This window comes from Medicago sativa, chromosome 1 (assembly GCF_051527215.1).
Source record: "Medicago sativa cultivar Bolivia chromosome 1, Bolivia_mono, whole genome shotgun sequence".
Classification (NCBI taxonomy): domain Eukaryota; kingdom Viridiplantae; phylum Streptophyta; class Magnoliopsida; order Fabales; family Fabaceae; genus Medicago; species Medicago sativa.
Window position 1 is genome coordinate 15299480 of NC_140749.1, and position 26463 is coordinate 15325942.

At 35.4% G+C, this 26463-nt stretch overlaps 1 protein-coding gene across 1 annotated transcript in view; it reads left to right on the top strand.

The window, feature by feature from the left end:
* Positions 1-25935, top strand: part of LOC146953015 (LEAF RUST 10 DISEASE-RESISTANCE LOCUS RECEPTOR-LIKE PROTEIN KINASE-like 2.1) — a 40098-nt gene extending 14163 nt beyond the window's left edge. The window contains exons 3-4 of the mRNA XM_085707458.1: positions 17042-17065; positions 24508-25935. Of these exons, the coding sequence (XP_085563584.1) occupies positions 17042-17065; positions 24508-25769 (1286 nt within the window). The 3' untranslated portion in view covers positions 25770-25935. The remainder of the gene's footprint in view (positions 1-17041; positions 17066-24507) is intronic.
* Positions 25936-26463: the final 528 nt, after the last annotated feature.

A 26463-nucleotide genomic window follows, 5' to 3' on the forward strand; every position in this document is an offset into this window, starting at 1 on the left:
CAAGCTCTAGGAGCTTGTTTAAGACCATAGAGTGCTTTAGTGAGTTTGAAAACATGATCTGGTTTTTCTTTACTTATGAAACCAGGAGGTTGACTTACATAAACTTCCTCATTTAGAAAACCATTTAAAAATGCACTTTTAACATCCATTTGAAAAAGTTTAATGCTTTTATGTGCAGCATATGCAAGGAGAATTCTGATGGCTTCTAACCTTGCCACTGGTGCAAAGGTCTCATCATAGTCAATACCTTCTTGTTGGTTGTAACCTTGAGCAACTAACCTTGCTTTGTTTCTGACAACCTTACCATTTTCATCAAGCTTGTTTCTGAAAACCCATCTTGTTCCAATGATGGTTTTCTCTTGATTATTTGGAACCAGGTTCCAAACTTTGTTCCTTTCAAACTGAGAAAGTTCCTCCTTCATGGCCTCAATCTAGGAATCATCAATAATAGCTTCATTGATTGACTTGGTTTCCATTTGAGAGATCATTGCCATGTTGGTATCTTGAAAGGACAATCTGGTTCTTATACCATCAGTTGTGCTTCCAATGATTTGATCTACAGGATGGTCTCCTACCATTCTCCAACTTCTTGGTGGACTTTGGAAGGTTTGATCCTGAACATTCTGATCATCTTCTTTCTCAACTGGAGTGTCAGTGTTCTGACTGGGAACATTCTGAAGTGTTGACACTTCTGTGTCTTCACTTTCTTTTGGTTGAGAATGTTCATCATACTCATCAAATATGACATGCATACTAATTTCAACTGTTTGGGTTTTTAGATTGTACACTCTATAACCTTTAGAAGTTGTAGAGTATCCTAAAAAGATAGCTTTATCTGATTTAGGATCAAACTTACCCAATTTTTCTTTATTGTTCAGAATGTAGCAATAGCAGCCAAATATGTGAAAATAAGATATGCTAGGTTTAATGTTTTTCCAGAGTTCATATGGGGTTTTATTAAGAACTTTTCTTATTGAAACTCTATTCAAAATGTAGCAAGATGTGTTAATGGCTTCTGCCCAAAAATAATCTTCAACATTTGATTCATTTAACATTGTTCTAGCCATTTCTTGCAAAGTCCTATTTTTCCTTTCAACAACTCCATTTTGTTGAGGAGTTCTTGCACAAGAAAAATTATGTTTAATACCATTTTCATCAAAGAATGTTTTGAAGGATGCATTTTCAAATTCTCCTCCATGATCACTCCTTACTGTAATGATATTGGAATTTTTCATTTTGAACTCTTTTACAAAAGTTTTGAAAAGCTTCAAAAGATTCATCTTTGTGTTTTAAAAATAGAACCCATGTAAATCTGGAAAATTCATCAACAATAACAAAACCATACCTTTTGCATGTTAGACTTGCAGTTTGAACTGGACCAAAAAGATCAATGTGAAGAAGCTCTAAAGGTTTCTGAGTTGAAACAAACTCAATGGTTTTAAAACTACTTTTCACTTGTTTACCTTTGACACATTGATAAGTGCTCAAAAGTAATATATTTCATGTGTTAAAAGAGGCATTTTTAGTGACTTGTTATGCAAGTTATCTACGGAAAAGCAACCAATTGTTATAATTATACCATTTATGCTTTATATGCCTAATTCTACCCAATTTATGCAGGAAATGACAAGCAAGGACCAAAACTCAAGTTGTGTGAACCAAGCAAATCTCGCTTACGCGAGGTCATCTCGCTTAAGCGAGATTCCTCCAGGGAGAAGCTCAACCTTCGCTTGCATCTCGCTTCCAGGGTCGCTTGTGAATTTTAGAATCTCGCTTACGCGAGATCATCTCGCTTACGCGAGATTTCTCCAGGGAACAGATGAGCATCTCGCTTTCTATCTCGCTTCCATGTCGCTCAAGCAGGATTCTAAGGCGGTTTAAGTTTCAAGAAACTTCGCTTGCGCGAGATACAACTTCATCAAGGAGCAGGGCTACGTGGCAAGACTTCATTGGCCATTGTTAGATATTTAGGCTTCTCGCTTAAGCGAGATGAATCTCGCTTAAGCGAGATTACACGTTTTCAGCCCATTTAAATACAAGTTTTCCCTCTCTCTAGCACTATTCACTACATTGAAACATTTTATACATTTCTAGAGAGAGGTTAGAGCTATTTCATAGAGAGAAACACAAAGCAAGTGATTAAGGAGTAGATTCAACCCTAGATTCATTGAGACATCAAGGATCTTGGCATGGAATCTTCATCTTTCCTTCATTCCTTGCATTAGTTTACATGTCTATATGTAACTATCACCTTCTTTGTAGTATTGAGGTAACTATCAAGCTATTATGTAATCTTTTGATCTTTTAATATATAAGGTTCTAGCTTAATGATTCAATATTGTTGTTATTCTTGCTTTTAATGCTTTCAAAGAGATTCAAGATGATTTGGACACAAACTCTTGAATCTAGAACTAGAATAACAATCTATCTTATGTTATATCACTCTTGACAAGTTTGTAAACCTTTGATAATTACTTTTAATCAAGATTTTAATGCTTTCGGATACTTAATCAGGCTGGACACGGTCGATTAAGTTATCCGATCGACTTTGTTATCGTTTAAGGAATTTGGACACGAATGTTTAAACGCTAACTTGGAAATAACGATGTCGCTTTGGACACGAAGGATATTGTAGAAATGATTGTAATAATATTGGTTATAAAGCTAGAGTCTGTTAATCGATCGAGAGATTGCTGCTGTTATGCTTGCTCGTTATCTTATACCGCAAGCGAAATAGTTCGATCCCCTCTCGTTTTTACTTTAGTGTCAAATATGGATATAGTGTTACAAACAAACAAATTATATCCAAACCCTTAATGTGAACGATTGTGTAAATGCTTATGATTAAACGTAACTCCCTGTGGAAACGATCCTATATATACTCACGTGTACATAGTTATATGACGTGTAGGAAAAATCTTACATCAAAATGGCGCCGTTGCCGGGGAGTAACGGAAATTTTATTATAAGTATGGAAACAATTTTGTCATGTTAAGTCAATTTTGCACAAAATTCTTTCATGCATATACTTATACACACATATCATTCATTATTTTTATGCTAACCACTTGGTATAGTCTTGGTGAACTTTGTTTATGCGAGGTACCGTTGCTCACGAAGACCTACAATTTGATCCAGAGATTGAGAAAACTGCTAGGTTACTTAGAAAGCAAGCAAAGGAAGCTAGGAGATTAGCCAGGCTGGCTCAGCCAGAATCTTTACTTTTTATTCCTTCTCCGTCAGGTTCGGTGCATACTATTTCACTTAGTGATTCTCCACATTCTTCACCACATTCATCTCCGAAGAGTGAACCAGAAGTAGTCATGGCTCAAGAAAATGATAATGATGCTCTACCTATGTGGATTAGTCCGAGGAGGCTAGCTAATCTTGGCAATCGTAATGCCAAATCAATTGAGCTGAAGTCGGGGTTGATAAACTTGATAACTCATAACCAGTTTACCGGTATGGATCATAAGGATCCATATAAACATCTTACCAACTTCTATGTTACCGCCGGTACACTTGGCATGAAGGAAGATGAGGAAGAGGGTGTGTTTGTGCAATTGTTTCCTCATTCTTTGATCGGGAAGGCTAAGGAGTGGTATCTTGATCAACCAACTTCTTTGATGGAAAATTGGGGTGAGCTAGAGAAAGCATTTCAAGAAAGGTTCTTTCCGGAGGATAGGCATCTTGAGGCCAAAACTTCAATTACAACTTTTGCTCAAGGCCAAAGTGAGACTCTTTGTGAAGCTTGGGAGCGTTATAAATCATTGCTAAGGAATTGTCCAAAGCATGGTTTTGATAGCCAAATGCAACTATATCTTTTTCGTCAAGGGCTTCAAGACATGTCCAAGACGATGCTAGATGCAAGTGCTGGAGGTTCTATTGCTTTGAAAAACCCAGCTGAAGCTGTCAAAATCATTAACCAAATGGCTCTCAACACAAGAAAATCCTCTCACTACCGGAATCCTAATCAAAGGAAAGTCGGTATTCTGGAACTAGAAGCAAATGATGCGGTCTTAGCTCAAAATAAGCTCCTCACTCAACAAATAGAAGTTATGCAAAAGGAGATGAGAGCTATGCCTAAACAAATTCTTGAATCTCTCAAGCAAGAAGGAGGAACCGCTCAATTCAATACTTGTGGACTTTGTACGGGGGATCATCCAACCGGCTATTGTCCCGAACCCGGTTCTTTTGAAGAGGAAGAGGTCAACTATGTGGGAAACCAACAAAGGCCTAACCAACCACAACAAGCCGGAACCTCACAACAAAATCCAGGTACTTCCAACTTCCAAGGAAGGTATCCGGCCAACCAAAACCAACAAAGACCTTGGAGAACACCGTACAACAATAACTACCAATATCCCCAATCAAATTTCTACCAACAACCTTTCCCCCAATTCCAACAACCCTTCAATAATCAATACCAATTCCCACCACCAAATAACCCCCAACAACCTAACAATTCCCAAAGCACCGAGGAGGTCTTGAAACAATTCATGCAAGTGTCCATGGCTAACCAGAAAAACACCGACGCGTCGATCAAAGGCCTTGAGACACAAGTTGGTCAGTTAGCACAACAAATGGCTCAAGGTCCTCCGCAATTGGGAGCTTTCACCGCTAACACTCAACCAAATCCTAAGGAGCACCACAAGGCATAGCAGTCAAAAGCTATAGCTACAAGGAGTGGGAGAGTAGTAGGTAGAGGGGTAGGTGATGATATTGTTGTTGAAAAGAAGGAAGATGAAGTTGTTAACGAGGAGGACAAAGAGAAGTTCGAGGAGGATAGTGTAGAGATAGAGGAGGAAGTGTATATAAAGAATAAAGAAGCATTAGTTGAAAAAGAAAAAAATCAAAAAAGAGATCTAGAGTTACAAGAGGAGATGGAGAGGAAGAATAAAGATGTGGGGAGAGATAAAGGGAAGAAACAAGTAGTTGAGAAGCAAGTGGTGGCTCAACGTTTACCATACCCACATGCTCCATCGAAGAAAGACAAAGAGCGGCAATACGCAAGGTTTCTTGAACTCTTCAAGAAGTTGCAAATTGATATACCATTCTCAGAAGCCTTGGAGCAAATGCCGGTCTATGCGAAGTTCATGAAAGATATCCTTTCCAAGAAAAGAAGAATCAACGATGAAGAGACGATCCAAATCGATGCCAATTGTAGTGCTATTATTGTGATGAATGCCAAAGAACCGGATCAATGTCAAAAAGAAATGAGATGCCTCTACAACTCATCCTTGAAGTGGAAGTGTTTGATTGTTGGGGTATAGATTTTGTTGGCCCTTTTCCTTCATCATATTCAAATGAGTACATCTTGGTAGCTGTTGATTATGTTTCAAAGTGGGTGGAAGCCGTAGCATCGCCTAAAGCCGATAGCAAGACGGTAGTGAAGTTCTTAAAAAAGAATATTTTCACCCGGTTTGGTACACCAAGAGTTCTCATTAGTGATGGAGGGTCACACTTTTGCAACACACAACTTGCCAAGGCCCTAGATCATTATGGAGTCAAGCACAAAGTAGCATCACCGTATCATCCGCAAACGAATGGACAAGCCGAAGTTTCTAACCGGGAGGTCAAACGCATACTTGAGAAGACGGTCTCTACATCTCGGAAGGATTGGTCGGCTAAACTTGATGAAGCTTTGTGGGCATATAGGACTGCATACAAGTCTCCTATAGGCCTCACTCCTTTCCAAATGGTCTATGGCAAATCTTGTCATTTACCGGTCGAGCTCGAACATAAAGCCTTTTGGGCATTGAAGTTCCTAAACTTTGATCAAGAGAAGGCCGGTGAAAGAAGAAAAGTTCAAATGCATGAGCTTGAAGAATTGAGAAATCAAGCTTATGAATCTTCAAAGCTCTACAAAGAAAGGACCAAGAAGTATCATGACAAGAAGATCATTCTGAGACAATTCATGCCGGGACAAATGGTATTACTTTTCAATTCAAGACTGAGGTTGTTTCCAGGCAAATTGAAGTCTAAGTGGTCCGGACCTTTCATGGTTAAAGAGGTCAAACCGTACGGAGCTGTTGAACTTGAGGACCCAGTCACCAAAGCCAACTGGACTGTTAATGGGCAAAGGCTTAAGCCCTACTTCGGTGGTGAAATTGATCGGTGTTTGACGACGATTTCACTAATCGAGCCATGATTTCTTCAAAATGCGTCAAGCTAAGGACGTAAAACAAGCTCTTGCTGGGAGTCACACCCAGTTTTGTAAGTATTTTCATGTTTTAATGCATTTAGGAATAATTTCATGAGCAAAGCAAAGTAAGAAGCATATCTGGAGAAATCTCGCTCAAGCGAAGTTAATCTCGCTTAAGCGAGATTGTTGCATTTTCGAATTGTTGGTTCTGGAGAAATCTCGCTTAAGCGAGTTAATCTCGCGCAAGCGAGATGAGTTTTTAATTCAAAAAAGGGTAACGGTTTCCAAGGGGATTAACTCCCCTTAACCACTCCCCCATCCACTCATTTCCACTCATTTACGTTTTCTAACTTTCCTTTTCTCCATTTTCTCTAAACTTTTCTTTTCCTCACAAACTTTAACCCTAAAATCAAAACCAATTCAACCATAGTCAAGCACTTGCATACTTCTTCATTCATCATCATTTGCTTGCTTCATTAATCATCATTTCAACAGGTTTGATTTCTATTTCTGTGCCATGCTTTTCAATTTCAAAATTCATGCTTTATGCAAATTTAGAATGGCTAGGGTTAGATTTAAGTGTTTATGACTAGAGACTGTTTCCTTAGGTTCATAACAATGAAAATGAATCAAAATCATCACTGTTTTTCTTCAACATTCAATCGTGTAAATTTTGACCCATTTTGGAATTTTTGAAAAATTAGGGTTTTGAGTGGTTCTTGGAAAAATGTTGTGATTTTGGTTCCTTTTTGGACTTTGGTACGTTATAGAAACCTAGGGAGATGAATGTTGTGATTAGAAATGCTGAATGTGTTGAATATGCTGGAAAAGTTCTGAAATTTCGCAGGTACAGACAAATCTCGCGCAAGCGAGGTTCTTGAGCAAAAAAAAACTCGCGCAAGCGAATATTCAAAGGAAATTCTGGAAATATCTCGCTTGCAACTCGCTTAAGCGAGACACAAGCGAGATTGTTCTGTACCTCTGTTTTTAAAGTCTATCTGCCTTAACCTTTTTGATTCCATACATGTGCTGATTATTGTTCTATACTGTATATGGTTTTGCTGGTTGTTTTGCAGATGGCACCTAAAAATCAACCAACCAAAAAACGAAAAACCACTGCTTCCTCATCAGGTGTGGTAAATCGTCCTGCACCCTTACCTAGAAACCCGGACCGTACCATTTACACGTCCAACAAAACCTATGCCAGGTTTCTCGAGCTGAAAAAAGAGAAAACTTGGCATGATAAAATTTTCCGGATTAACCCTGAGGGTGACTATGCTGACATTGCAGCTGTTTTCACTGAGAGAAAATAGGAGAAACTCCTTAACCCATACCCCAAAATCAACCTGGACCTTCTGTGTGAGTTTTATGCAAATGCCTTACCAGATTGTGATGCTAAGGAAATGCAAGCTGCATTTTCCTATACCACCATGGTGAGAGGAAAAACCATCCGCTTCGATAGGGATGCTATTAATGATTACCTAGGCAAACCTTACACTTTACCCGAGTCCGATGACCCTGACACACCTGCCTTGTGTCCTTATGGGGAAAGAGAAGAGGCTGCTGATTGGAACCTTGGTAAAATAGAGAGGGAAATTTTGCTACCAGGAAGGACTTACACTGAGTCCAAAGCGGGTAACCGAAATTTGGCAGCTTTCTCTGATATGAGGCCAAAAGCTGGTATTATTTTTAAGTTCTTGGTTCATAATGTCTGGCCAAAAAGCCATGTCACCACAACTCCAAAGAAAGTGATGCCTCCTCTGATTTGGCATATTTGCAAAGGAAGGGCAGTGGATGTGGCTGCAATTATTTCAAGAGAGCTGAAGCATGTAGCTCTCGGTGGTGTAGCAGGACCAGAGACCAGACTCGCTTTTCCGGGCTTTATTATGGGCTTACTTAGGCACCATCAGGTACCCGTCACCGAGCCTTTTTCAGAAGAGCTGGTATCTCCCATTGATGACAAGTACATTCGGGGTTACATTTCTAGAGCACTATCTAAGGGTGCTGCTTCTTCTTCTCAAGTACCCCAACCTGAGGATGTACCCCAACCTGAGGATGTACCCCAACCTGAGGACTATCCAGAGCATGAAGATCCTCACCAGAGTATGCCACCACCTCAGCAGCCCGGCACTTTTGATTTTTCATCTTTTCAGGCATATATGGCTCAGTATGAGCAGCGAGCAGTTGAGAGAGCTCAGGCACAGCAGCAGCAAGCCTTTCAGTTAGCTCAAGCACAGGAGCTGAGAGAGAATCACATAATGGATCAGCAGGCTGCTATCTTCCGCAGCAACCAGGGCATCTACTCGCATCTTTACGATGCTCACATGGATCCCCGGTGTTTTATGTTCACTCCTGCACAGTACTATGATTCTTGCATGTGGCCTGGGGACAGGCCAATCTACCCAGGAGGGGGCAGTGGTGCAGCATTTGGTGGAGCAGCTGATGACTTTACTAGGACAGCCAGTGTCCACATTGGTGGTGATGCGGTGAGGACAGCTAGTGTGCATGGGACAGCTAGTGTGCATGGTGTCGATGATGATCCAGAGAGGACAGCCAGTGTCCATTTATCTCAGCAGGATGATATGGATGATGATGCGGCACACTGACCGCATTCTTTTGATGCTTAGTTTACTTTGACTTTTTAGTTTATGTTTTATTTTTATGCTGAAACAATTTTATCGCTTTTGAACTTATACTTTTTGAGCACGTTTTTGGGTGTTCATTACTTTGGTTTAATTTTAATTTCGTTTTGGGTTAAATAGCTTAGCTTGTTGTTTGGTTTTTAACTTATTGCTTTGGATGAAATTTTTGATTAATCTTGCTTGTGTTTAGTCAAAAGAAGAAAAAAAAAATTGCTCATGAACATCAAAGTTTAAAGTGCTCTTTGGAGCCAATTATTGAGCAAAAGCAGGTGAGTGATAATGATATGAATTGTGAGAAAGCGCATTGCCAAGGTATTGGTTTCCTGTTATTCTAGGTGTTACTATGAATTTGAAATTTGTATTGTGCACAAAATATATATCATTTAAGTCTTTTCATAAACATGAATATCTTTGAACCACTTAGTACTTAACCTAAATGTGAGGTAGCTTCAATCTTTTGTATATATGCTGGAGACCGATAATCATCGTCTAACTTGTTTTAGTTATGTTAAATCTGATAATTATTTTGAATTGTTTGAAAGCATGGAAAGGATCAAGGCACTTTTTGAATTGAGAGTAACCTACTTGACCACATAAAGCCTACCTGTGAGAAGAGCGAGTATCTGATACCCCAATCTGAGCCAAATGAATCAAGTCCTCAAACATGAACTGTCAATATTCATAAGCACAATGCTGGTTGAATTTGCCTGAAATTTTTCAAAAATCCAGTTCATGGTTGAATCTTATAGGACTTTGATAATCTTACTTTGTTGAACCCTTAACCTTTTTGTACTTTGTCCCTTGCCTTAGGATAGGGGAACATTCAATTAGAGTTTTGTTGTATTCAAGTTGGGGAGGAAAAGGAGGCATTATATGTTAAGTTATGGTGAAGTTGTAAAATAACCTGACAACATTGAATCAAAGAAAAAAATTGTACATTTGAAAAAGAAAAGAAAAGAAAAGAAAAATAAAGAGAAAAATCAAAAATAGAATAAGTTGTCAAGGTTATAAGTTTGATTGTTAATCACCAGAGGTTTTAATTCTTGGTAAGGAAGTATTTGGATTTCAAGTTGTGATACAAAAAAATGTTCCTCTTTGATAGGCTTTCTGATCAATTGCCCCACATATGACATTTCTTTTGTGGCCCGGCCAAGTTATAACCCTTGCAAGACCTTTTGATCCATGCTTTTATGCTTTTTGAGACGATATTTGGATGGACACCTAACTTAAATAGGATGTTAGCATGATTGTTGGATGTGTGTTCATTACCTCATTCATTGTTATCATTATATTGCATTTACTTTCAAAGAAGTGTGTTAGGTGTGGTTCATAGATAGATATGTTTATACTTTGAAGTTTATGATGTGTATATTGTGCTTAGGACTTGTTTCACATTTATAGCTGTGCTAGGAATAATGGAGAACTTCATGCTTGCCAGTGCTGTCACATTTGAATCACCACTTGAAAATTTTTATTTAATTTGAATTGTTTGGTATTGTGCTAGAAAGCTTGTCCAAAGCCTTGTGAGTTTCCTTTTGATTCTTTTGTTTGAGGACAAACAAAAAGCTAAGTTGGGGAGAGTTTGATAAGTGCTCAAAAGTAATATATTTCATGTGTTAAAAGAGGCATTTTTAGTGACTTGTTATGCAAGTTATCTACGGAAAAGCAACCAATTGTTATAATTATACCATTTATGCTTTATATGCCTAATTCTACCCAATTTATGCAGGAAATGACAAGCAAGGACCAAAACTCAAGTTGTGTGAACCAAGCAAATCTCGCTTACGCGAGGTCATCTCGCTTAAGCGAGATTCCTCCAGGGAGAAGCTCAACCTTCGCTTGCATCTCGCTTCCAGGGTCGCTTGTGAATTTTAGAATCTCGCTTACGCGAGATCATCTCGCTTACGCGAGATTTCTCCAGGGAACAGATGAGCATCTCGCTTTCTATCTCGCTTCCATGTCGCTCAAGCAGGATTCTAAGGCGGTTTAAGTTTCAAGAAACTTCGCTTGCGCGAGGTCTCACTCGCTTACGCGAGATACAACTTCATCAAGGAGCAGGGCTACGTGGCAAGACTTCATTGGCCATTGTTAGATATTTAGGCTTCTCGCTTAAGCGAGATGAATCTCGCTTAAGCGAGATTACACGTTTTCAGCCCATTTAAATACAAGTTTTCCCTCTCTCTAGCACTATTCACTATTCCATTGAAACATTTTATACATTTCTAGAGAGAGGTTAGAGCTATTTCATAGAGAGAAACACAAAGCAAGTGATTAAGGAGTAGATTCAACCTTAGATTCATTGAGACATCAAGGATCTTGGCATGGAATCTTCATCTTTCCTTCATTCCTTGCATTAGTTTACATGTCTATATGTAACTATCACCTTCTTTGTAGTATTGAGGTAACTATCAAGCTATTATGTAATCTTTTGATCTTTTAATATATAAGGTTCTAGCTTAATGATTCAATATTGTTGTTATTCTTGCTTTTAATGCTTTCAAAGAGATTCAAGATGATTTGGACACAAACTCTTGAATCTAGAACTAGAATAACAATCTATCTTATGTTATATCACTCTTGACAAGTTTGTAAACCTTTGATAATTACTTTTAATCAAGATTTTAATGCTTTCGGATACTTAATCAGGCTGGACACGGTCGATTAAGTTATCCGATCGACTTTGTTATCGTTTAAGGAATTTGGACACGAATGTTTAAACGCTAACTTGGAAATAACGATGTCGCTTTGGACACGAAGGATATTGTAGAAATGATTGTAATAATATTGATTATAAAGCTAGAGTCTGTTAATCGATCGAGAGATTGCTGCTGTTATGCTTGCTCGTTATCTTATACCGCAAGCGAAATAGTTCGATCCCCTCTCGTTTTTACTTTAGTGTCAAATATGGATATAGTGTTACAAACAAACAAATTATATCCAAACCCTTAATGTGAACGATTGTGTAAATGCTTATGATTAAACGTAACTCCCTGTGGAAACGATCCTATATATACTCACGTGTACATAGTTATATGACGTGTAGGAAAAATCTTACATCACACATGCTTCACAGATCTTATCCTTGTCAAAGCTAATCTTAGGCAAACCTCTAACTAGATCAAGTTGAGAAAGTTTAGCAATGGTTTTCATGCTTATATGACCAGCCCTTTTGTGCCAAATCCATTTGTCCTTTTCAAGAGACATAAAACAGGATTCTGCAGGCATATCATTTAGTTCTAAGACATACAAGTTCTTTCTTCTTGATCCAGAGAAAAACAGTTTGTTAGAGGAGGTTTGTCTTATTTCACATATGTTAGGTTTAAAGATCACTTCAAATCCACTATCACACAATTGACTTATGCTAAGTAGATTGTGTTTTAAACCTTCTACATACTGAACATTTTCTATCTTAGCAGAGTTAGGTTTACCTATAGTACCTTTACCTCTGATCTTACCCTTGTCATTGTTTCCAAATGTCACCAGTCCTCCATCCTTCTTTTCAAAGGTCAGGAAACAGTTCCTGTCCCCTGTCATGTGCCTAGAACAACCACTATCCAAGTACCATGGCTTTGTTCTAGCACCCTGAGGCAGGACCTACATTTGACAAGATAAAAATTTTAGGTACCCATGTAATGTTGGGTCCTTGAGGGTTAGTTCTTCTAAGAGATCCTTCCTTATTGTAACATTCTGTCTTGTGTGATCAGATTTGTTACAGTAGGAACATGACTTCTTAGCTTTCTCAGCCTTTTGTGAACTTTCTGATCTATTGAGATGAGAACGTTCTGAACTAAGATTAATTTTATTTTCTTTGATAAGTTTTTTCTTAACATGGCATATTTTTTCATCATGTCCATACCTATCACAAAAATAACATTTAGTTCTTGGTTTACTTTTAGGTACAAAACTTTCAATGATTTTGTGTGGATCCTTAAAACCTAAGCCAGATTTTTTAGCACTTTCATTTTGAGATCCTAAGATATTTTGAAATGTTTCTGTAGATTTTATAAAACCTGTAAGATCATTTTTCAAAGTTTCAACTTCCTTTTTCAAAAGTATGTTTTCCTTTTTCATCTCAGAAGGTATAGAAATAATGCCTTTTTGTTTCTTGTTTAATTCTTTTTGTTTTTCTGACATTTCAAAATGGGAATCTTGCAAAATTTGTATGGTTTTTCTAGATTCATCATATTTGTTTTGAAGTGTTTCTTTTTCTGCTTTTATTTCAGAAAGTTCCTTGATTAAAGAATGACATCTATTAGTTAAGAAGTTTGAGTCATATAAGAGACTATCTATTTTACTTTCAAGATCTTTATAAAAAGAATCAGTTTTATAGACAATTACCTCTTCTTCATCATCTGACTGAGCCATCAATCCCATGTTGGCTTCTTCATCTTCTTGAGGTTCTGACTCTTCTAAGTCATCCCAAGTGATCATTGCCTTCTTCTTGAAGGGAGGTTTCCTTTGCACCTTCTTGATGTCAGGACATTCACTCTTGTAGTGTCCAGTTTTGTTGCAGCCATAACAAGTGACTTGGCTTTTGTCAGCTTCAGTTCTGGTGCTATTGTTGGTGTTTGGAAACTTCTTTCTGATCTGATTTCTTCTCAACATCATTCTTTGAATTCTTCTGGAGATTAGTGCAAGTTCATCTTCAGCTTCTTCTTCATGAACTTCATCTAATTCTTGTGGTTCTTGTACCTCATCATCAGCAACTGATGGGGTTTGCTGAGATGCTTTTAAATCAAGTGTTTTAACCTTCTTCACTGGTTTGTCTCCTTGAAGTACCACTTCATGAGCTCTCAGTGATCCAATGAGATCTTCCAGGTTCATAGATTTCAAATCTTTGGCCTGAGTGATTGCAGTGACCATAGGTCTCCACACACTTGGAAGACATCTTAATATTTTTCTGATTCTATCATGAGTAGAATATGCCTTTCCAAGAGATCTCATTTCATTCACTATTGTAGTAAATCTAGCATACATCTCATCAATGGTTTCATTTTCACTCATTTCAAAGACTTCAAACTTTCTGACACCTATGTCAATTCTAGTTTCTTTGACATGAGATGTACCCTCATGATGTATTTTCAGAGTATCCCATACCTCTTTAGCATTCTTACATTCATCAACTCTTTCACTTTCTTCCATGGTTAGTGCACATGATAAAAAGAGTCTAGCTTTAGAGTTTAACAATACCTGAGCCTTTTCATCTGTTGACCATGAACTCTTTTCTTTGACAGCTCCTTCTTTGGTTGTTGGGACAAAATCTCCATCTGTGATGACTTGCCACATATCATTGTCTTGAGATCTGAGGAAGAGTTCCATTTTGCCTTTCCAGAAGTAATAGTTTGAGCCATCAAAAAGTGGTGGTCTGTTTGATGATCCTCCTTCAGCTATGTACTTGACTTTAGACATGCTTCCTGAATCTTTTCTCTAACACTTGTTAAAGTGTTCAAACCCTTAGAACCGGGCTCTTGATACCAATTGAAGTAGATAAAATAGTCACAAGAAAGGGGGGTTTGAATTGTGACCCTTTAAAAATTATCCTGAAACTTAAAAGTTATTCTCAAGTAGTTTACTTGGAATGATTAAGTTAACTTTTTGAACTCAGAACGTTCTGAAGTTCATACACAGAAACTGATTAATAAAGTAAATGTGTTGGTGTGTGTTGTGTATACTGAAATTAAAGAGTATAAGGAAGAAGGAAAGAACACACAGAAATTTATAGAGGTTCACCCAATGTGGGCTAGTCCTCTCCTCACAATCTTGTGAGAGTTTCCACTATGATGCTTGAGATAACCTCTCAAGTCCTGCACCTTACAATCTTTGTTCACCTGAACAATTACAATCCTGTATTCTCTAAGCCTCAGCAGGCTTGCACCTTCTTGCTAAGTTACCCACTTAGACTTTTACAACCTTTGCTCAAACTAACACTTTAGTACCCCTAAAGCTAGATGCGACTTAGTTACAATTTGTATGGAAGTTGAATGTTTGTGAATCAAACAGAGGAGGAAGAAGAGAAAGGAGTTATCTTAGAGATAACAAGGAGTATTGATTTGCACTAAGTAATGAAAGCCTTAGAGATTGATCAATTTCAGTTTGCATGAGCTTCAAACAAAATCAATGTTGTTTTCTTGTATGCTTTGCAATGATGCAAGTAATGATGAGCCTTTGAACTGTATTTATAGAGTCATTGGGCTCATATGGCCGTTGTGGGGTGTCCAATGGTGTTATGCCATGTGTCCTGGGTCCCACAAGCCTTTACTTGAAATTCTGGGCAAACATTCTGATCTCTGATGAACTTCAGAATGTTGTTGCGTTCATGATGATCTTCATCTGGGTTCATCATGTTCTTCATCTGGGTTCATCATATATGAATGAGCATATGAAGTTCTGGGCGTGTCATATGCTTTTCATATGAATTTCTGGGCAATAACCAAAGTATGGACTTTTCTTCATACTTCAGAAAGTTCAGTTGCCAGATCTGTCTTGGAACTTGGTGCAGGAGGATATAGTGGGATTCTGCATCTTCATACACAGGCTTTGAGAGATTGTGTGGTCCTTGTTCTGTACCAACTCTCATACGTGTCTATCTCTGATTGAGCAAGACAGATTTGCTTTGCTTTGGCTTTTGCTTTTCACCTACTGTACTGTTCATAAAGTAAGCCTGTGCTGAGCTGAACATTCTGACCATCAGAATGTTCCATTTGTTTCACTTAGGATGATTTGTAAGACTACTATTTGATGTAATCAAATCCTAATAGTGAAACACATTGAAGAGCAGTGAATATAACATCTAGGATGATATTCCATTGTGGAATATACCTAGGACTTTAATGTTCATAGTCTTAAATGAACATAAAGTATCCTTTTTGACATAATCCTTGTATATGCCTTTATTGCTTGATTGATCCATGCAGAAGTACTTATCTTGACATTTATTTATGTCACATGTGCCTTGCATGACCTTGATCCATGTTCTTGAGATTCTAGGCTTGTATAAAAGCAACCTTCTGATCTCTTGTGCGAACATTCTGATCTCTGAGCAACATTCTGATCTAACTTTCTGATCTCAGTGTTAGATATTGAATTCAAATGTCCTTTGATTTCTTGATTCTTGGTATGATTTAAACCTTGTTCCTGTCTTAGTAAAACACTCAAGAGCACAAGTTAAATACCAAAGAAATAATCAAAGTCCATTAATTCTTTAATCATATTGGTTTATTATCTTTAAAATTAATTAGGGATTTTGCCTCAACATTTGTTACATTTTTTAAAAAATTAAAATTTATTCTTATCTATTTGTTACATGTGTTATTTGTATTGAAAATTAAAGGTATTTTTGAAAAGAAAGAAAAAACCAACCTAAAAATGCTAAATATGATTGTTTTCTTTATATAGTATAAATATAAATATTTATAAATTCATTATATTTTCTTTATTTCTTCTTCTTTTGATAATAAAAATATTTTGCTTCTGCTATTATGATATATTGGAGAATGTTAACCAATGCCGCAAGGGCAATGATTAAACATTTAAAACAAGTAAGTTTTCATAAAAAAAAGTTGTGTAATCATTACTTTATCAAAAGTAACATCTTATATTTCTAAGATAAAATTTATATTTGTAGATTCTTTAACCATTGCCCTGAGTGTACTCGTTAGCAAGACCCTTATATATTCAGAAAAAGACAAATCCCTAAAAAAAAAAAAAAAATTGAATACGACAATTAAATAGTTTGGGTGCAAGCGCACTTTGAGGTGCGACAATTAAATGTACGACAACAATGTTCGTACAAAGCACACGAATGGTTATAACTTATAAGCTTTCATTTAATTTCTTTTTTAAATTTGATTTTACACCAAATGACCAAGTTAGTTTCACATGTTTGTTTATGAGAGAAACGACAAACATCTTTCTCTTTTGGTGGTGTTTTCCATGATCAAATAATATGCTTCCAACTCCATCTAAAACCGCATCCCCTACATCACCCAACATCATATTACCCACACAAATATTATGACAAAAGAGTGTCTAACTTAATCTATGACACATTTGAAAATTAGTTGCCTCATATTGGAAGACAAAATTTACTCTTGGATTAAAAATTATTATGACATGGATCATGTGTACAATTTTTAATATTAATTTGTAATTTCTTCATATATACATTATAGTCTTGTATGTTTTCTTTTATGAGCTTATAACCATGTACATTATCTCCTCTGATTGTTGACATAAGGACTGCAATTTATTGCAGATATAATACTTGGCATTGTTAAAGGTAATATTTTATATTTTTTGTATATATATATATGTAATATTTTCTATGTCGTTAATTGTAGATCAATTAAGTTGTTTAAATCTTGTTTTTATTAAATGTAATGTCAATCCAGTGTTGTTAAACCACATTAGATGGTTCCATCAAGAACCAAAGCTGGTACCGGTCTAGACAAACATAAGAAATCGTTGGTCAAATTGAACCGGGGGAAAATCTGACTAAACAAGTCAAAACCGGCAAGAAACAAGAACTGGGCACATATTCTGAAAACTGTCCATTCCACAAAAATATCTTGAAAAATCGTACTTTAGGCAGACGAGAGGAAAAAGACAAAGGGGAGACACCACATTTGTCTGGGGCACTAGAGTGAAAATTGTTGTTGGGGCACTAGATCTGTGCACTTATTTGACATTGACAACGTTCAGTCGAGTGTGGTTTGTTGTTAAAATAGAAGGTTTCCATCCTATAGAAATTCACAAAAGTGAAGGATGAAGGAGGAGAAAAGCAATAAGCAAAAATAAGGTGGTGGCTACATCACCAAAGATTAAGTAGTATGTTTGAGGGTTTTATTTGTTTATAAGTTTGTCCCAAAATATTAATCAATCAATGAAAATATGGGATTTGGATCCTCTAGTGCCACAATCCCATCATTCTTCCCATTATGTTTCCATCTCTCTCAGCTTTCCTCTCTCTCAGCCACAACTTTTCTTTTTTATATTTATATTTCTTTCTCCTCACTCACAAATCAACATGGCTACCACAAAATACCCCCTTTAATAGCACTCATTTTGGCTCTTAATAGCGCTTATCAAGCGCTAAGAAAGCCCCCGCTATAATAGGTCAGGAGCCTATAATAGCGCTTTCCAAACGCTATTAAATAGCAATACTTCAATAGCGCTTTCAGAAAAGCGCTAATAAAGCCTTATTTTTATGCTATTTTTAGACAGATGTTTCTTAGCGTTTTCCGAAAAGCGCTATCTTAGTTACCCCTTTTAATAGTACTTTAAGAAAAGCGCTAATAAAAGTCTCTTTTTTTTTAATTACATCCACAACTAAAAGCATCTACTGACCAGACAAAAAATATTATACATATCAGAAACACTAGTAATCCATTAATATAAATAAACAATAATGTGTTGATAAAAAACTTAATTACACATGACATCTAATGTACACTTATTCCTTTCAAAAAAAATCTAATGTACACTTACATAAAAATGCAAAGTTCGTGCACAAACGTATATAAGAACGATAACAAACCTAAAGTAACTAACAAAACCTTGGCTTTTTTCTCCAATTTTCCATACAAATTGGAACCTCCCGACGATCGACCACTCCAATGTAACTGACAAAACCTTGGCTTTCTTCCCCAACTGGTTGACCTCGAGAATAGGAACTTGTATGACAGAGACAAAGGTGTCTAAGGAGCAGCCTTAGCATGAAAAAGCTTGTTAAATTGTAGAATCCATCATTTATAAAGCTTGTCAAACATGAAAAAGCTTCTCAAGAAAACATCAAGTTGTTCTTACCGGATAAAGGCATAATTGCTTATCATATAAGTGCTTATCTACAAGTTATTTCTTTAATAAATGGTAAAATAAAGTCAAACTGTTTTTATATAAACTATAAGTTGTTCTCGTAAGCTATCAAGGAAATCTTATGGACATGTCATAAGCTATTCCTATAATTTTTCACTAACAGTTTCACTAATACATTGCATATTACCTATTAATACTCATCTTCATTCTAGATTTAGTGGGGGTCCCCAATATGTGTATCAATCTTAACCACAATCAACAATTTAACAACTTATAACCACACAACAATTTAATTCTTTATTGTTCAATTTCCAGCACATAACCTACATGCTCAAATTTTATATCTCTACCATAATAAACACGACGAAGTGAACTAACCTGATTCACGAGAGATGAGGATAGTCTATCCAAATGCTTTGTAGATAATCGGTAGAAAAAATCAGAAGCTTAGCTTGAGAAGAGTTTGAATCCAAAAGCTGGAAATCTTGTTCCTAAAATCAAAAATAAAAGTATAAATCAATTTCAAGTTTTGGTTATCGAAATATAGGTTAGCAATTGGAAATGAAAATGAAAAAAGAAATTAAGACAGCCATAAATTATTGCAAGTAAAAAAACACACTCTGTTTATAGTGATATTAACATGATCTCAAACATTGACAAATGGTTAAATCAAATTTAAACATTCGCAAGGTAGTTAAAATTATATTCTATCTCTAGTAACACTTCATATTACATGTCTTAAAGGTATATATGCAAAGGCGGTCACTAAAACTACAACACAAGCAGAACCTATATACACCAAAACTATGACATTAGAGAAAAAGAAGAAGAAAAAGGTGAACCTATATATAGGCAAGTAATCAAACAATCAGTGTCAATGTTTTCTATACAGATCGCATACATTCTCTCTATCATGAAATCTAAAAAATACGTAAGTAGCATGGACAAGCCAACTCTATTCCTTCTATGTGGCCAATGTATTCCAACTAATAAGGCATACATAGATTGTTTTGACATTTAATCTCAAAAAAGTAGAGATCCAAATTGACTAGAAAAATCTATATTTGATAACCTTTTTCAAAATTTCAAACAAATTCTCAAATGCCTTTTTTGTTAGCCATACGTACATGTGCTCATATTAAGGACTCTTTTTATTTATTTGTTTAGTTTATAATAACAACAATTTATATTATTAACAAAGAAAATATCAAAGAAATCCATTCAATTAGTTTTACGTACATGTTTAATTGTCCATTCAATTGGTACTTAATAAAAACTAGCTTACAATTAGGAATGGCTTTTCTCAACTTCTAATTTATACACTTCACAAAAGAGATGGATATGAATGACACTATAGGCAAATATTTCAGTGACATAATATCAGACACTATAGGCAATATATTAGTTTGGGTTCTAGTTCATGTTGATTCAAAACAGGTTAGCAATTTTGTTTTTATGCATGAGATATCGATTATAGTAGGAAAATATTTCAATAACATAATATCAGACACTATAGGCAATATATTAGTTATAAAGCATGGACTTCGACACGAACACCTAACACGACATTGACACTTGGACACTATAGTCCTAGAGGTGTTCATGCTTCATAGTTTAATATTAGTTTAAAAAGAAGGAACCAAAGCTACTATAACATCAGGCAGGGCAGAGGTACAGGTGTCATTTGAGACATGATCTAAATTACCATGGAACTCAGATTTATGAGACATGATGATAATATATGAAAATATTGTAGCAACAGAACATTCTAAAATCTCTAATTCTTGTATAGGAAAACAATAAACCAACAATCTTTAAACACTAAATCCTAAAAACTCTAAAATAAAAGCAATGTTATTAAAAGGATGGCCATCAAACTTCATGAGAAAATAAAATACGAAAGAATAATATGCAATTAATCACACAGTGACACAGATCAGAGACTCACATACAACGGAGAAATCAACTGCAGCTTTCCTTTTTAATATTGTTCTTGTTTCACATGTCAAGTTGTACAAGAGAACTTAATAAGGACCTGCAATTGTTACCCAAAACAAGTTAATAAGCCGAACTTGGTTCTTACTCACAAACCCAATTTAACTAAACCTACATCATTTGCTTGACTTTTCTCAACATGTCACAATAATTATTATTCAGATCTGAAAAATAAAACCAACAATAGTAGTAACAATCTTCAAATAAGAAAGGTGTTTAAGCCCTACTTTTGGAGCAATGAATCGCCACCACTTGTCGGTGTCGACGTCGTCACCGTGCTTTCCAATTTTTCAGCGAAAACCATATATCTTAGGAAAAAGAACAAAAACAAAATTAAAACTGAAAAAATGATGGAGAACATGAGTGAGAAGACGAGAGAAAGCAAATTGGAAAAGAAAAGAAGTGGACCTACCTTCATCGTCTTTATTTGCGAGCTAATGAGTCACCGTCGTAGTTGAATCTCAGGGATCTATGAAATATGGGTTCAACAAGGGGACCGATGGAGAGCATAAGGTTGTTAGGGTTAAGTGATTTCTGTCAGGGAAGAAGAAGAAGGATGAGTTTGACGAGGAAGAAGAGAGAAGAAGAACGAAGAATGGTGAGAAGGGTTTCTGCGTGAAGATGAGGAAGGTTTTTGCGTTTCTAGATTTATTTGGAGTATGATGACCATGAGTGAGAAGAAGAGCGATTCACAAATGCCTAATTGTGATAAATAAAATAAAATAAATAACATGTGCATGTTTTGTTTTTATTTTTTTCTTTTAATTTTCCAAAAGTGCCAACACAGTTACACAGCGTTTTATCTAAAGCGCTAATAATGGGTGTAGATAACTTAGCGTTTCATGAAAAGCGCTAATGAAGGGAGTGGGTTCCATAGCGTTTTGCTTAAAGCGCTATTTAACCCCTTTGTGAGAGTTTTTTAATAGCATTTTCCCAAAAGCGCTATTAAATTTCTGCTATTAAAAATCAAAATTGTAGTAGTGGCTGCATGAAATCCAATTCCGTTTAGCTGTGGTTTTGTGAGTATAAGGAAAAGGAAATAAAAAATAAAGAATGAAGAGGTGATGATGGGAGAGATAGAGACATAAACTAGGCGTCTAAGAGGGCAAAATGGGAGAAAGGCGATCCAATTTTGTAAATGTGATTGTCAAAATTTGATGGTAAGGCACCACCAAATTTTGTGAGAGATCATTACCTAATGCATGAGTGAATTTCTGGAACCATAAATCTGTAAAATATTGTTAGGAGATACGCTTGGTGTGGTTGTGCAATACATATCAAAGAACTCGTAGTATCATGAAGGGGATTCGCTGGTCATTCCTATTGCATCCAATATACAGTTATTGGTTGGGGCGAATCGAACCTAAAGGTTAGTGTGACAACCCCATGCGCTGTGAGTTTTACATACATAACCATTAAACTTTTCAGGTTTTAAATGCAGCAGCATCTTCTCAACAATCAAGTTATATACACTTCATCATGTTCATCTTCAACATCTTCTTAGTAATGTTATTGTAGCAGACCTTAAATCAAGATCATATATAACAAAAAACAAGCAAACATAAAGAAATCAAACACCTTCGTTTAGTTTTTAAGATTTATGAAGAAGTATAACCTTGATTGAGAAATATTTACTATATAAAGAAATTTTGAAGATTTAAGAGTGAATTGTAGGTATTCTTCATGTGAGTGATCAAAGTAGAAAAATGAAAAAGGAGAAGTTTATCCTCCTATTTATAGAGGGAAAATGCATTGAATTGCGAAGTGAATCAACAATATATCCAATACAGTCGCCAAGTCATCTTGAACATCGTGACCTATGCCCTCTAAACTTTCATAGCTTACAAGTACTTTAGTAAGGGTCACACATACTCTTGAATTTTAGAATTTTGACTAAGAAAGTGCGCAATCAAAGACTATTTTAGAATTTTGATAAATTGAAAGGACTATTGTAGCTACTACTTACACTTTCAGGGACCACAGATAACAATTGCCCCATGGTTTAATTGGTGTTCAGCTCAAATTTCATGAGGGTTGAGATCGAATCCTATTGTCAATGCGAGGATATCATTGGTGGCATATATAAGTAGCTCTATCAGCACCTATCAACACTCTCAGAACTTTGTAACTTTTTCGGACCTTTGTGATATTCTAAAACCCAACTTACCTAAACTTTTATTTATTAGAAAAATTCATCACATTTATGTAATAAGAAAATATTTATCAAGTTTTTGGACAATATATCTTTCCTACTTTCTAGGAGAACAAAGATGAAGAGAAATGAGACAGAGTGTATGAGGTAAATATATATTAAAGCTCTAATAAAGAAAAATTCTGATATAAAAATAAGGGTTAAAAGGCCTTTACCCCCTGTAATATAGGGCACTTTTGGTTTTCCCCCCTGTAATTTTTTTTTTTTGGATTTGGTCCTCGTAAATTTTTTTTGTTTTAAAATACCCCCTAGACAAGCTGACTGTGCATTTTCGCTGATGTGGCACGCTGAGTCACCTTTTTCTGATGACGTGGCGCTGACTGTATAATTAGTTTTATTTTTTATTTTTTTATAGGGTACACGTAGCATTTGTGATTTTCTTAATTAAAAATAAAAAATCATACAACTTTTTTTAAAAAAATTCTGGAAAAATTAATAAAAATTGAAAATAATGAAAAAATACTAGAAAAATTAATAAAAATGAAAAAAATTCTGAAAAAAATTAATATATATATCAAAATTTTCGAAAAAATTCTAAAAACAAATCTGAATTAAATTAAAATTATAAATTTTCGAAAAAATTATAAAAACAAATCTGAAAAAATATAATATTATGTAATTATTTTGATTTTGAAAATTAATTTCCAGAATTTTATTTTATTCGAAAATATAATCTAAATGAATAACAGGATACAATGGATATTGATTGACACCGGTATTTAAATCATGTTATACGGTGGAATGACAAACGCTTAATTCTATTCTTCATGATCTAATGTTATGTTTTTTTAATTATGAAAATATTTTCCAATATTTTTATCTTTTGTATTAAAAATAAAAAACAAAATTTTTAATTTTGAAAGAAAAATCGGAACTTTTCTAAAAAAATTTGAAATATATTTTCAAAAATTTTGAAATATTTTAAGCTCCTGAATTTTTCATATTTTTATAAAATAAAACTTCCTACTCCCGAAGAAAAAAAATCTGAGTTTTTTTCATTTTTCCGGTATTGAAAAAAATCTAGAAATATGAATTTTTCGAAATATATTAATTTTTTCCCGAATTTTTTCATTTTTTTAAATTTTTCCATATTTTATTTTTTATTTTTTAATTTTTCCAGATTTTAGTTTTCATTTTTATTAATTTTTCCATATTTCTTTTCATTTTTCCAATTTTTTTAAATTTTTCCGGTATTTTTTTTTATTTTTTCAGAATATTTTTCATTTTTTTTAATTTTTCCAGAATTTTTTTATTTGTTAAGAATTTTTTTTGTTTTTTAGATTTTTTTAAAAAAAAATCACAAATGCCACGTGTACCCCATAAAAAATAAAAAAATTTATACAGTCAGCGCGCCACTTCATCAGAAAAAGGTGACTCAGCGTACCACATCAGCGAAGCACAGTCAGCTGGCCTAGGGGGTATTCTAAAACAAAAAAAATTTACAATGACCAAATCCAAAAAAAAAAATTTACTGGAGGGAAAACCAAAAGTGCCCTATATTATAGGGGGGTAAAAGCTTATTAACCCTAAAAATAATGATGTGAAAAGATAAATGTTCAAAGTGTTTATGGTTAAGAGTATTGAACAGCTCATTGTCTTAATTTCATTTTTTACCTTTCCATTAGTTCTTCTCTTGGTTTGTAAAGAAAAGGAACAATGTTTTCCATATTAATTGTTTTTCCTTGCTAAAACCATCACAGGAGTTGTACCAATATTTGGCATAACAAAAAGCTCTCATTTATCACAGAAAGATTTAGATTCTAAAAGTGGCATCGAGTTAGGAAGAGTGACAGGAAGATATCTTTTGCCAATATTGGTAGCAAGATTTGTCCTGGTCCTTCTGGTTTTCTTTGTGCTATTGATATATATTTGTCGAAGAAGACACATATCAATGTATGAAGATATTGAAGTTTTTCTACAAGGGAGTGCTCTAATGCCAATTAGGTATTCGTACAGAGAAATAAAGAAGATGACTCAAAGTTTTAGAGACAAGTTGGGTGAAGGAGGCTTTGGAGCTGTTTTTAAAGGAAAGCTATGCAGCGGACCATTTGTGGCCATAAAGTTGTTGGGTAAATCTAAGGGCAATGGACAAGATTTCATTAGTGAAGTCGCAACCATAGGAAGAATACATCACACCAATGTGGTTCGACTTATTGGGTTTTGTGTTGAGGGATCAAAGCGTGCTCTTGTTTATGAATTCATGTCAAATGGTTCTCTTGATAAATATATTTCTTCTAGTGAGGATGCTATCTCTCTAACTTATAAGCAAATGTACGAGATATCTCTTGGAGTGGCTCGTGGTATTTCTTATTTGCATCAAGGATGTGACATGCAAATTTTGCATTTTGACATCAAGCCCCATAACATCCTTCTTGATGAGAACTTTATCCCCAAAGTTTCAGACTTTGGTCTTGCAAAGCTTTATCCAAATGACAATATTAGTATTGTCACTTTAACTGCAGCAAGGGGAACAATTGGATACATGGCTCCTGAATTGTTCTACAAAAATATTGGAGGAGTATCCTACAAGGCCGATGTATATAGCTTTGGAATGCTTTTGATGGAAATGGCAAGTAAGAAAAGAAATTTAAATCCACATGCCGATCGTTCAAGTCAAATTTTCTTTCCCATTTGGATTTATGATCAATTGATTAAAGAAAAGGAGTTAGAAATGGATGAAATTACATATGAGGAAAATAATAATGTGAAGAAGATGTTCATAATTGCATTATGGTGTATACAATTGAAACCATGTGATCGTCCTTCAATGAACAAAGTGATAGAGATGCTTGAAGGAGATATTGAGAATGTTGAAATGCCTCCAAAGCCCTCTTTGTATCCAAATGAAATGATTGAGGAAGACCTTGACGTTAACTCTAATGAAACTGAATCTGAAAACGATGGCTCTATTAGTTTCATTGAAGAAGATACAACGAAGTCTCTATTGATGAATTCTGCTTAATAGTTTCTAGTTCTTCATTTGCTTTCAGAAGTAAATTTATGTTATATACGGAAGAATATATGTCAATAATGTAATATGAGCACATAAGAAAGCCATTCCTGTTAATTGTGCTATTGCAGTTTACCACCTGAAAATTAATATATGAAACAAGTATGGCTTATGCTAACTTTGTCCTAAGGGCACAAATTAAGGAAGGTAAAATAATAATTTTTGCATTTGAAATGATAAATTTTGAACTTTAAAAAGGTGAATGTATAATATCCGACACAAATTTTATATATTTGGTTCACTTATAATGTGCGTCCTTAGAGCTATTCAATCTATACAGATCAGGAGAAACGCTCTCTTCTCCAAAACGCTCTCTTCTCTCTCTAAACTAACCAACCACCGCCTCACCGTTCTTCTCCAAATCCCCTTCAAAATCCAAACGCTTTTCAGCCAGATGTAGATCCGGCATCAGGTGGTGCTTGCGTCGTTTCACGACAGCACCACCCCTCCTTCCCGTCGAATCCAAATCTTCTGTTTTCATCCCTCGCCGTCGTCGAAGGGTGGCTCTGTTTTTACCTTGCTAGATCCTTCGCCTTGTTCCGGTGATGGGGTGGAGTTGAGTTCGGTTTATGGGTCAGCTTTTGGTGCTTCGACGGGTTTCTCTTTTTGTGGTGTTTTGGTTAGTCGCCGCCGTTTCTCTGAGCAC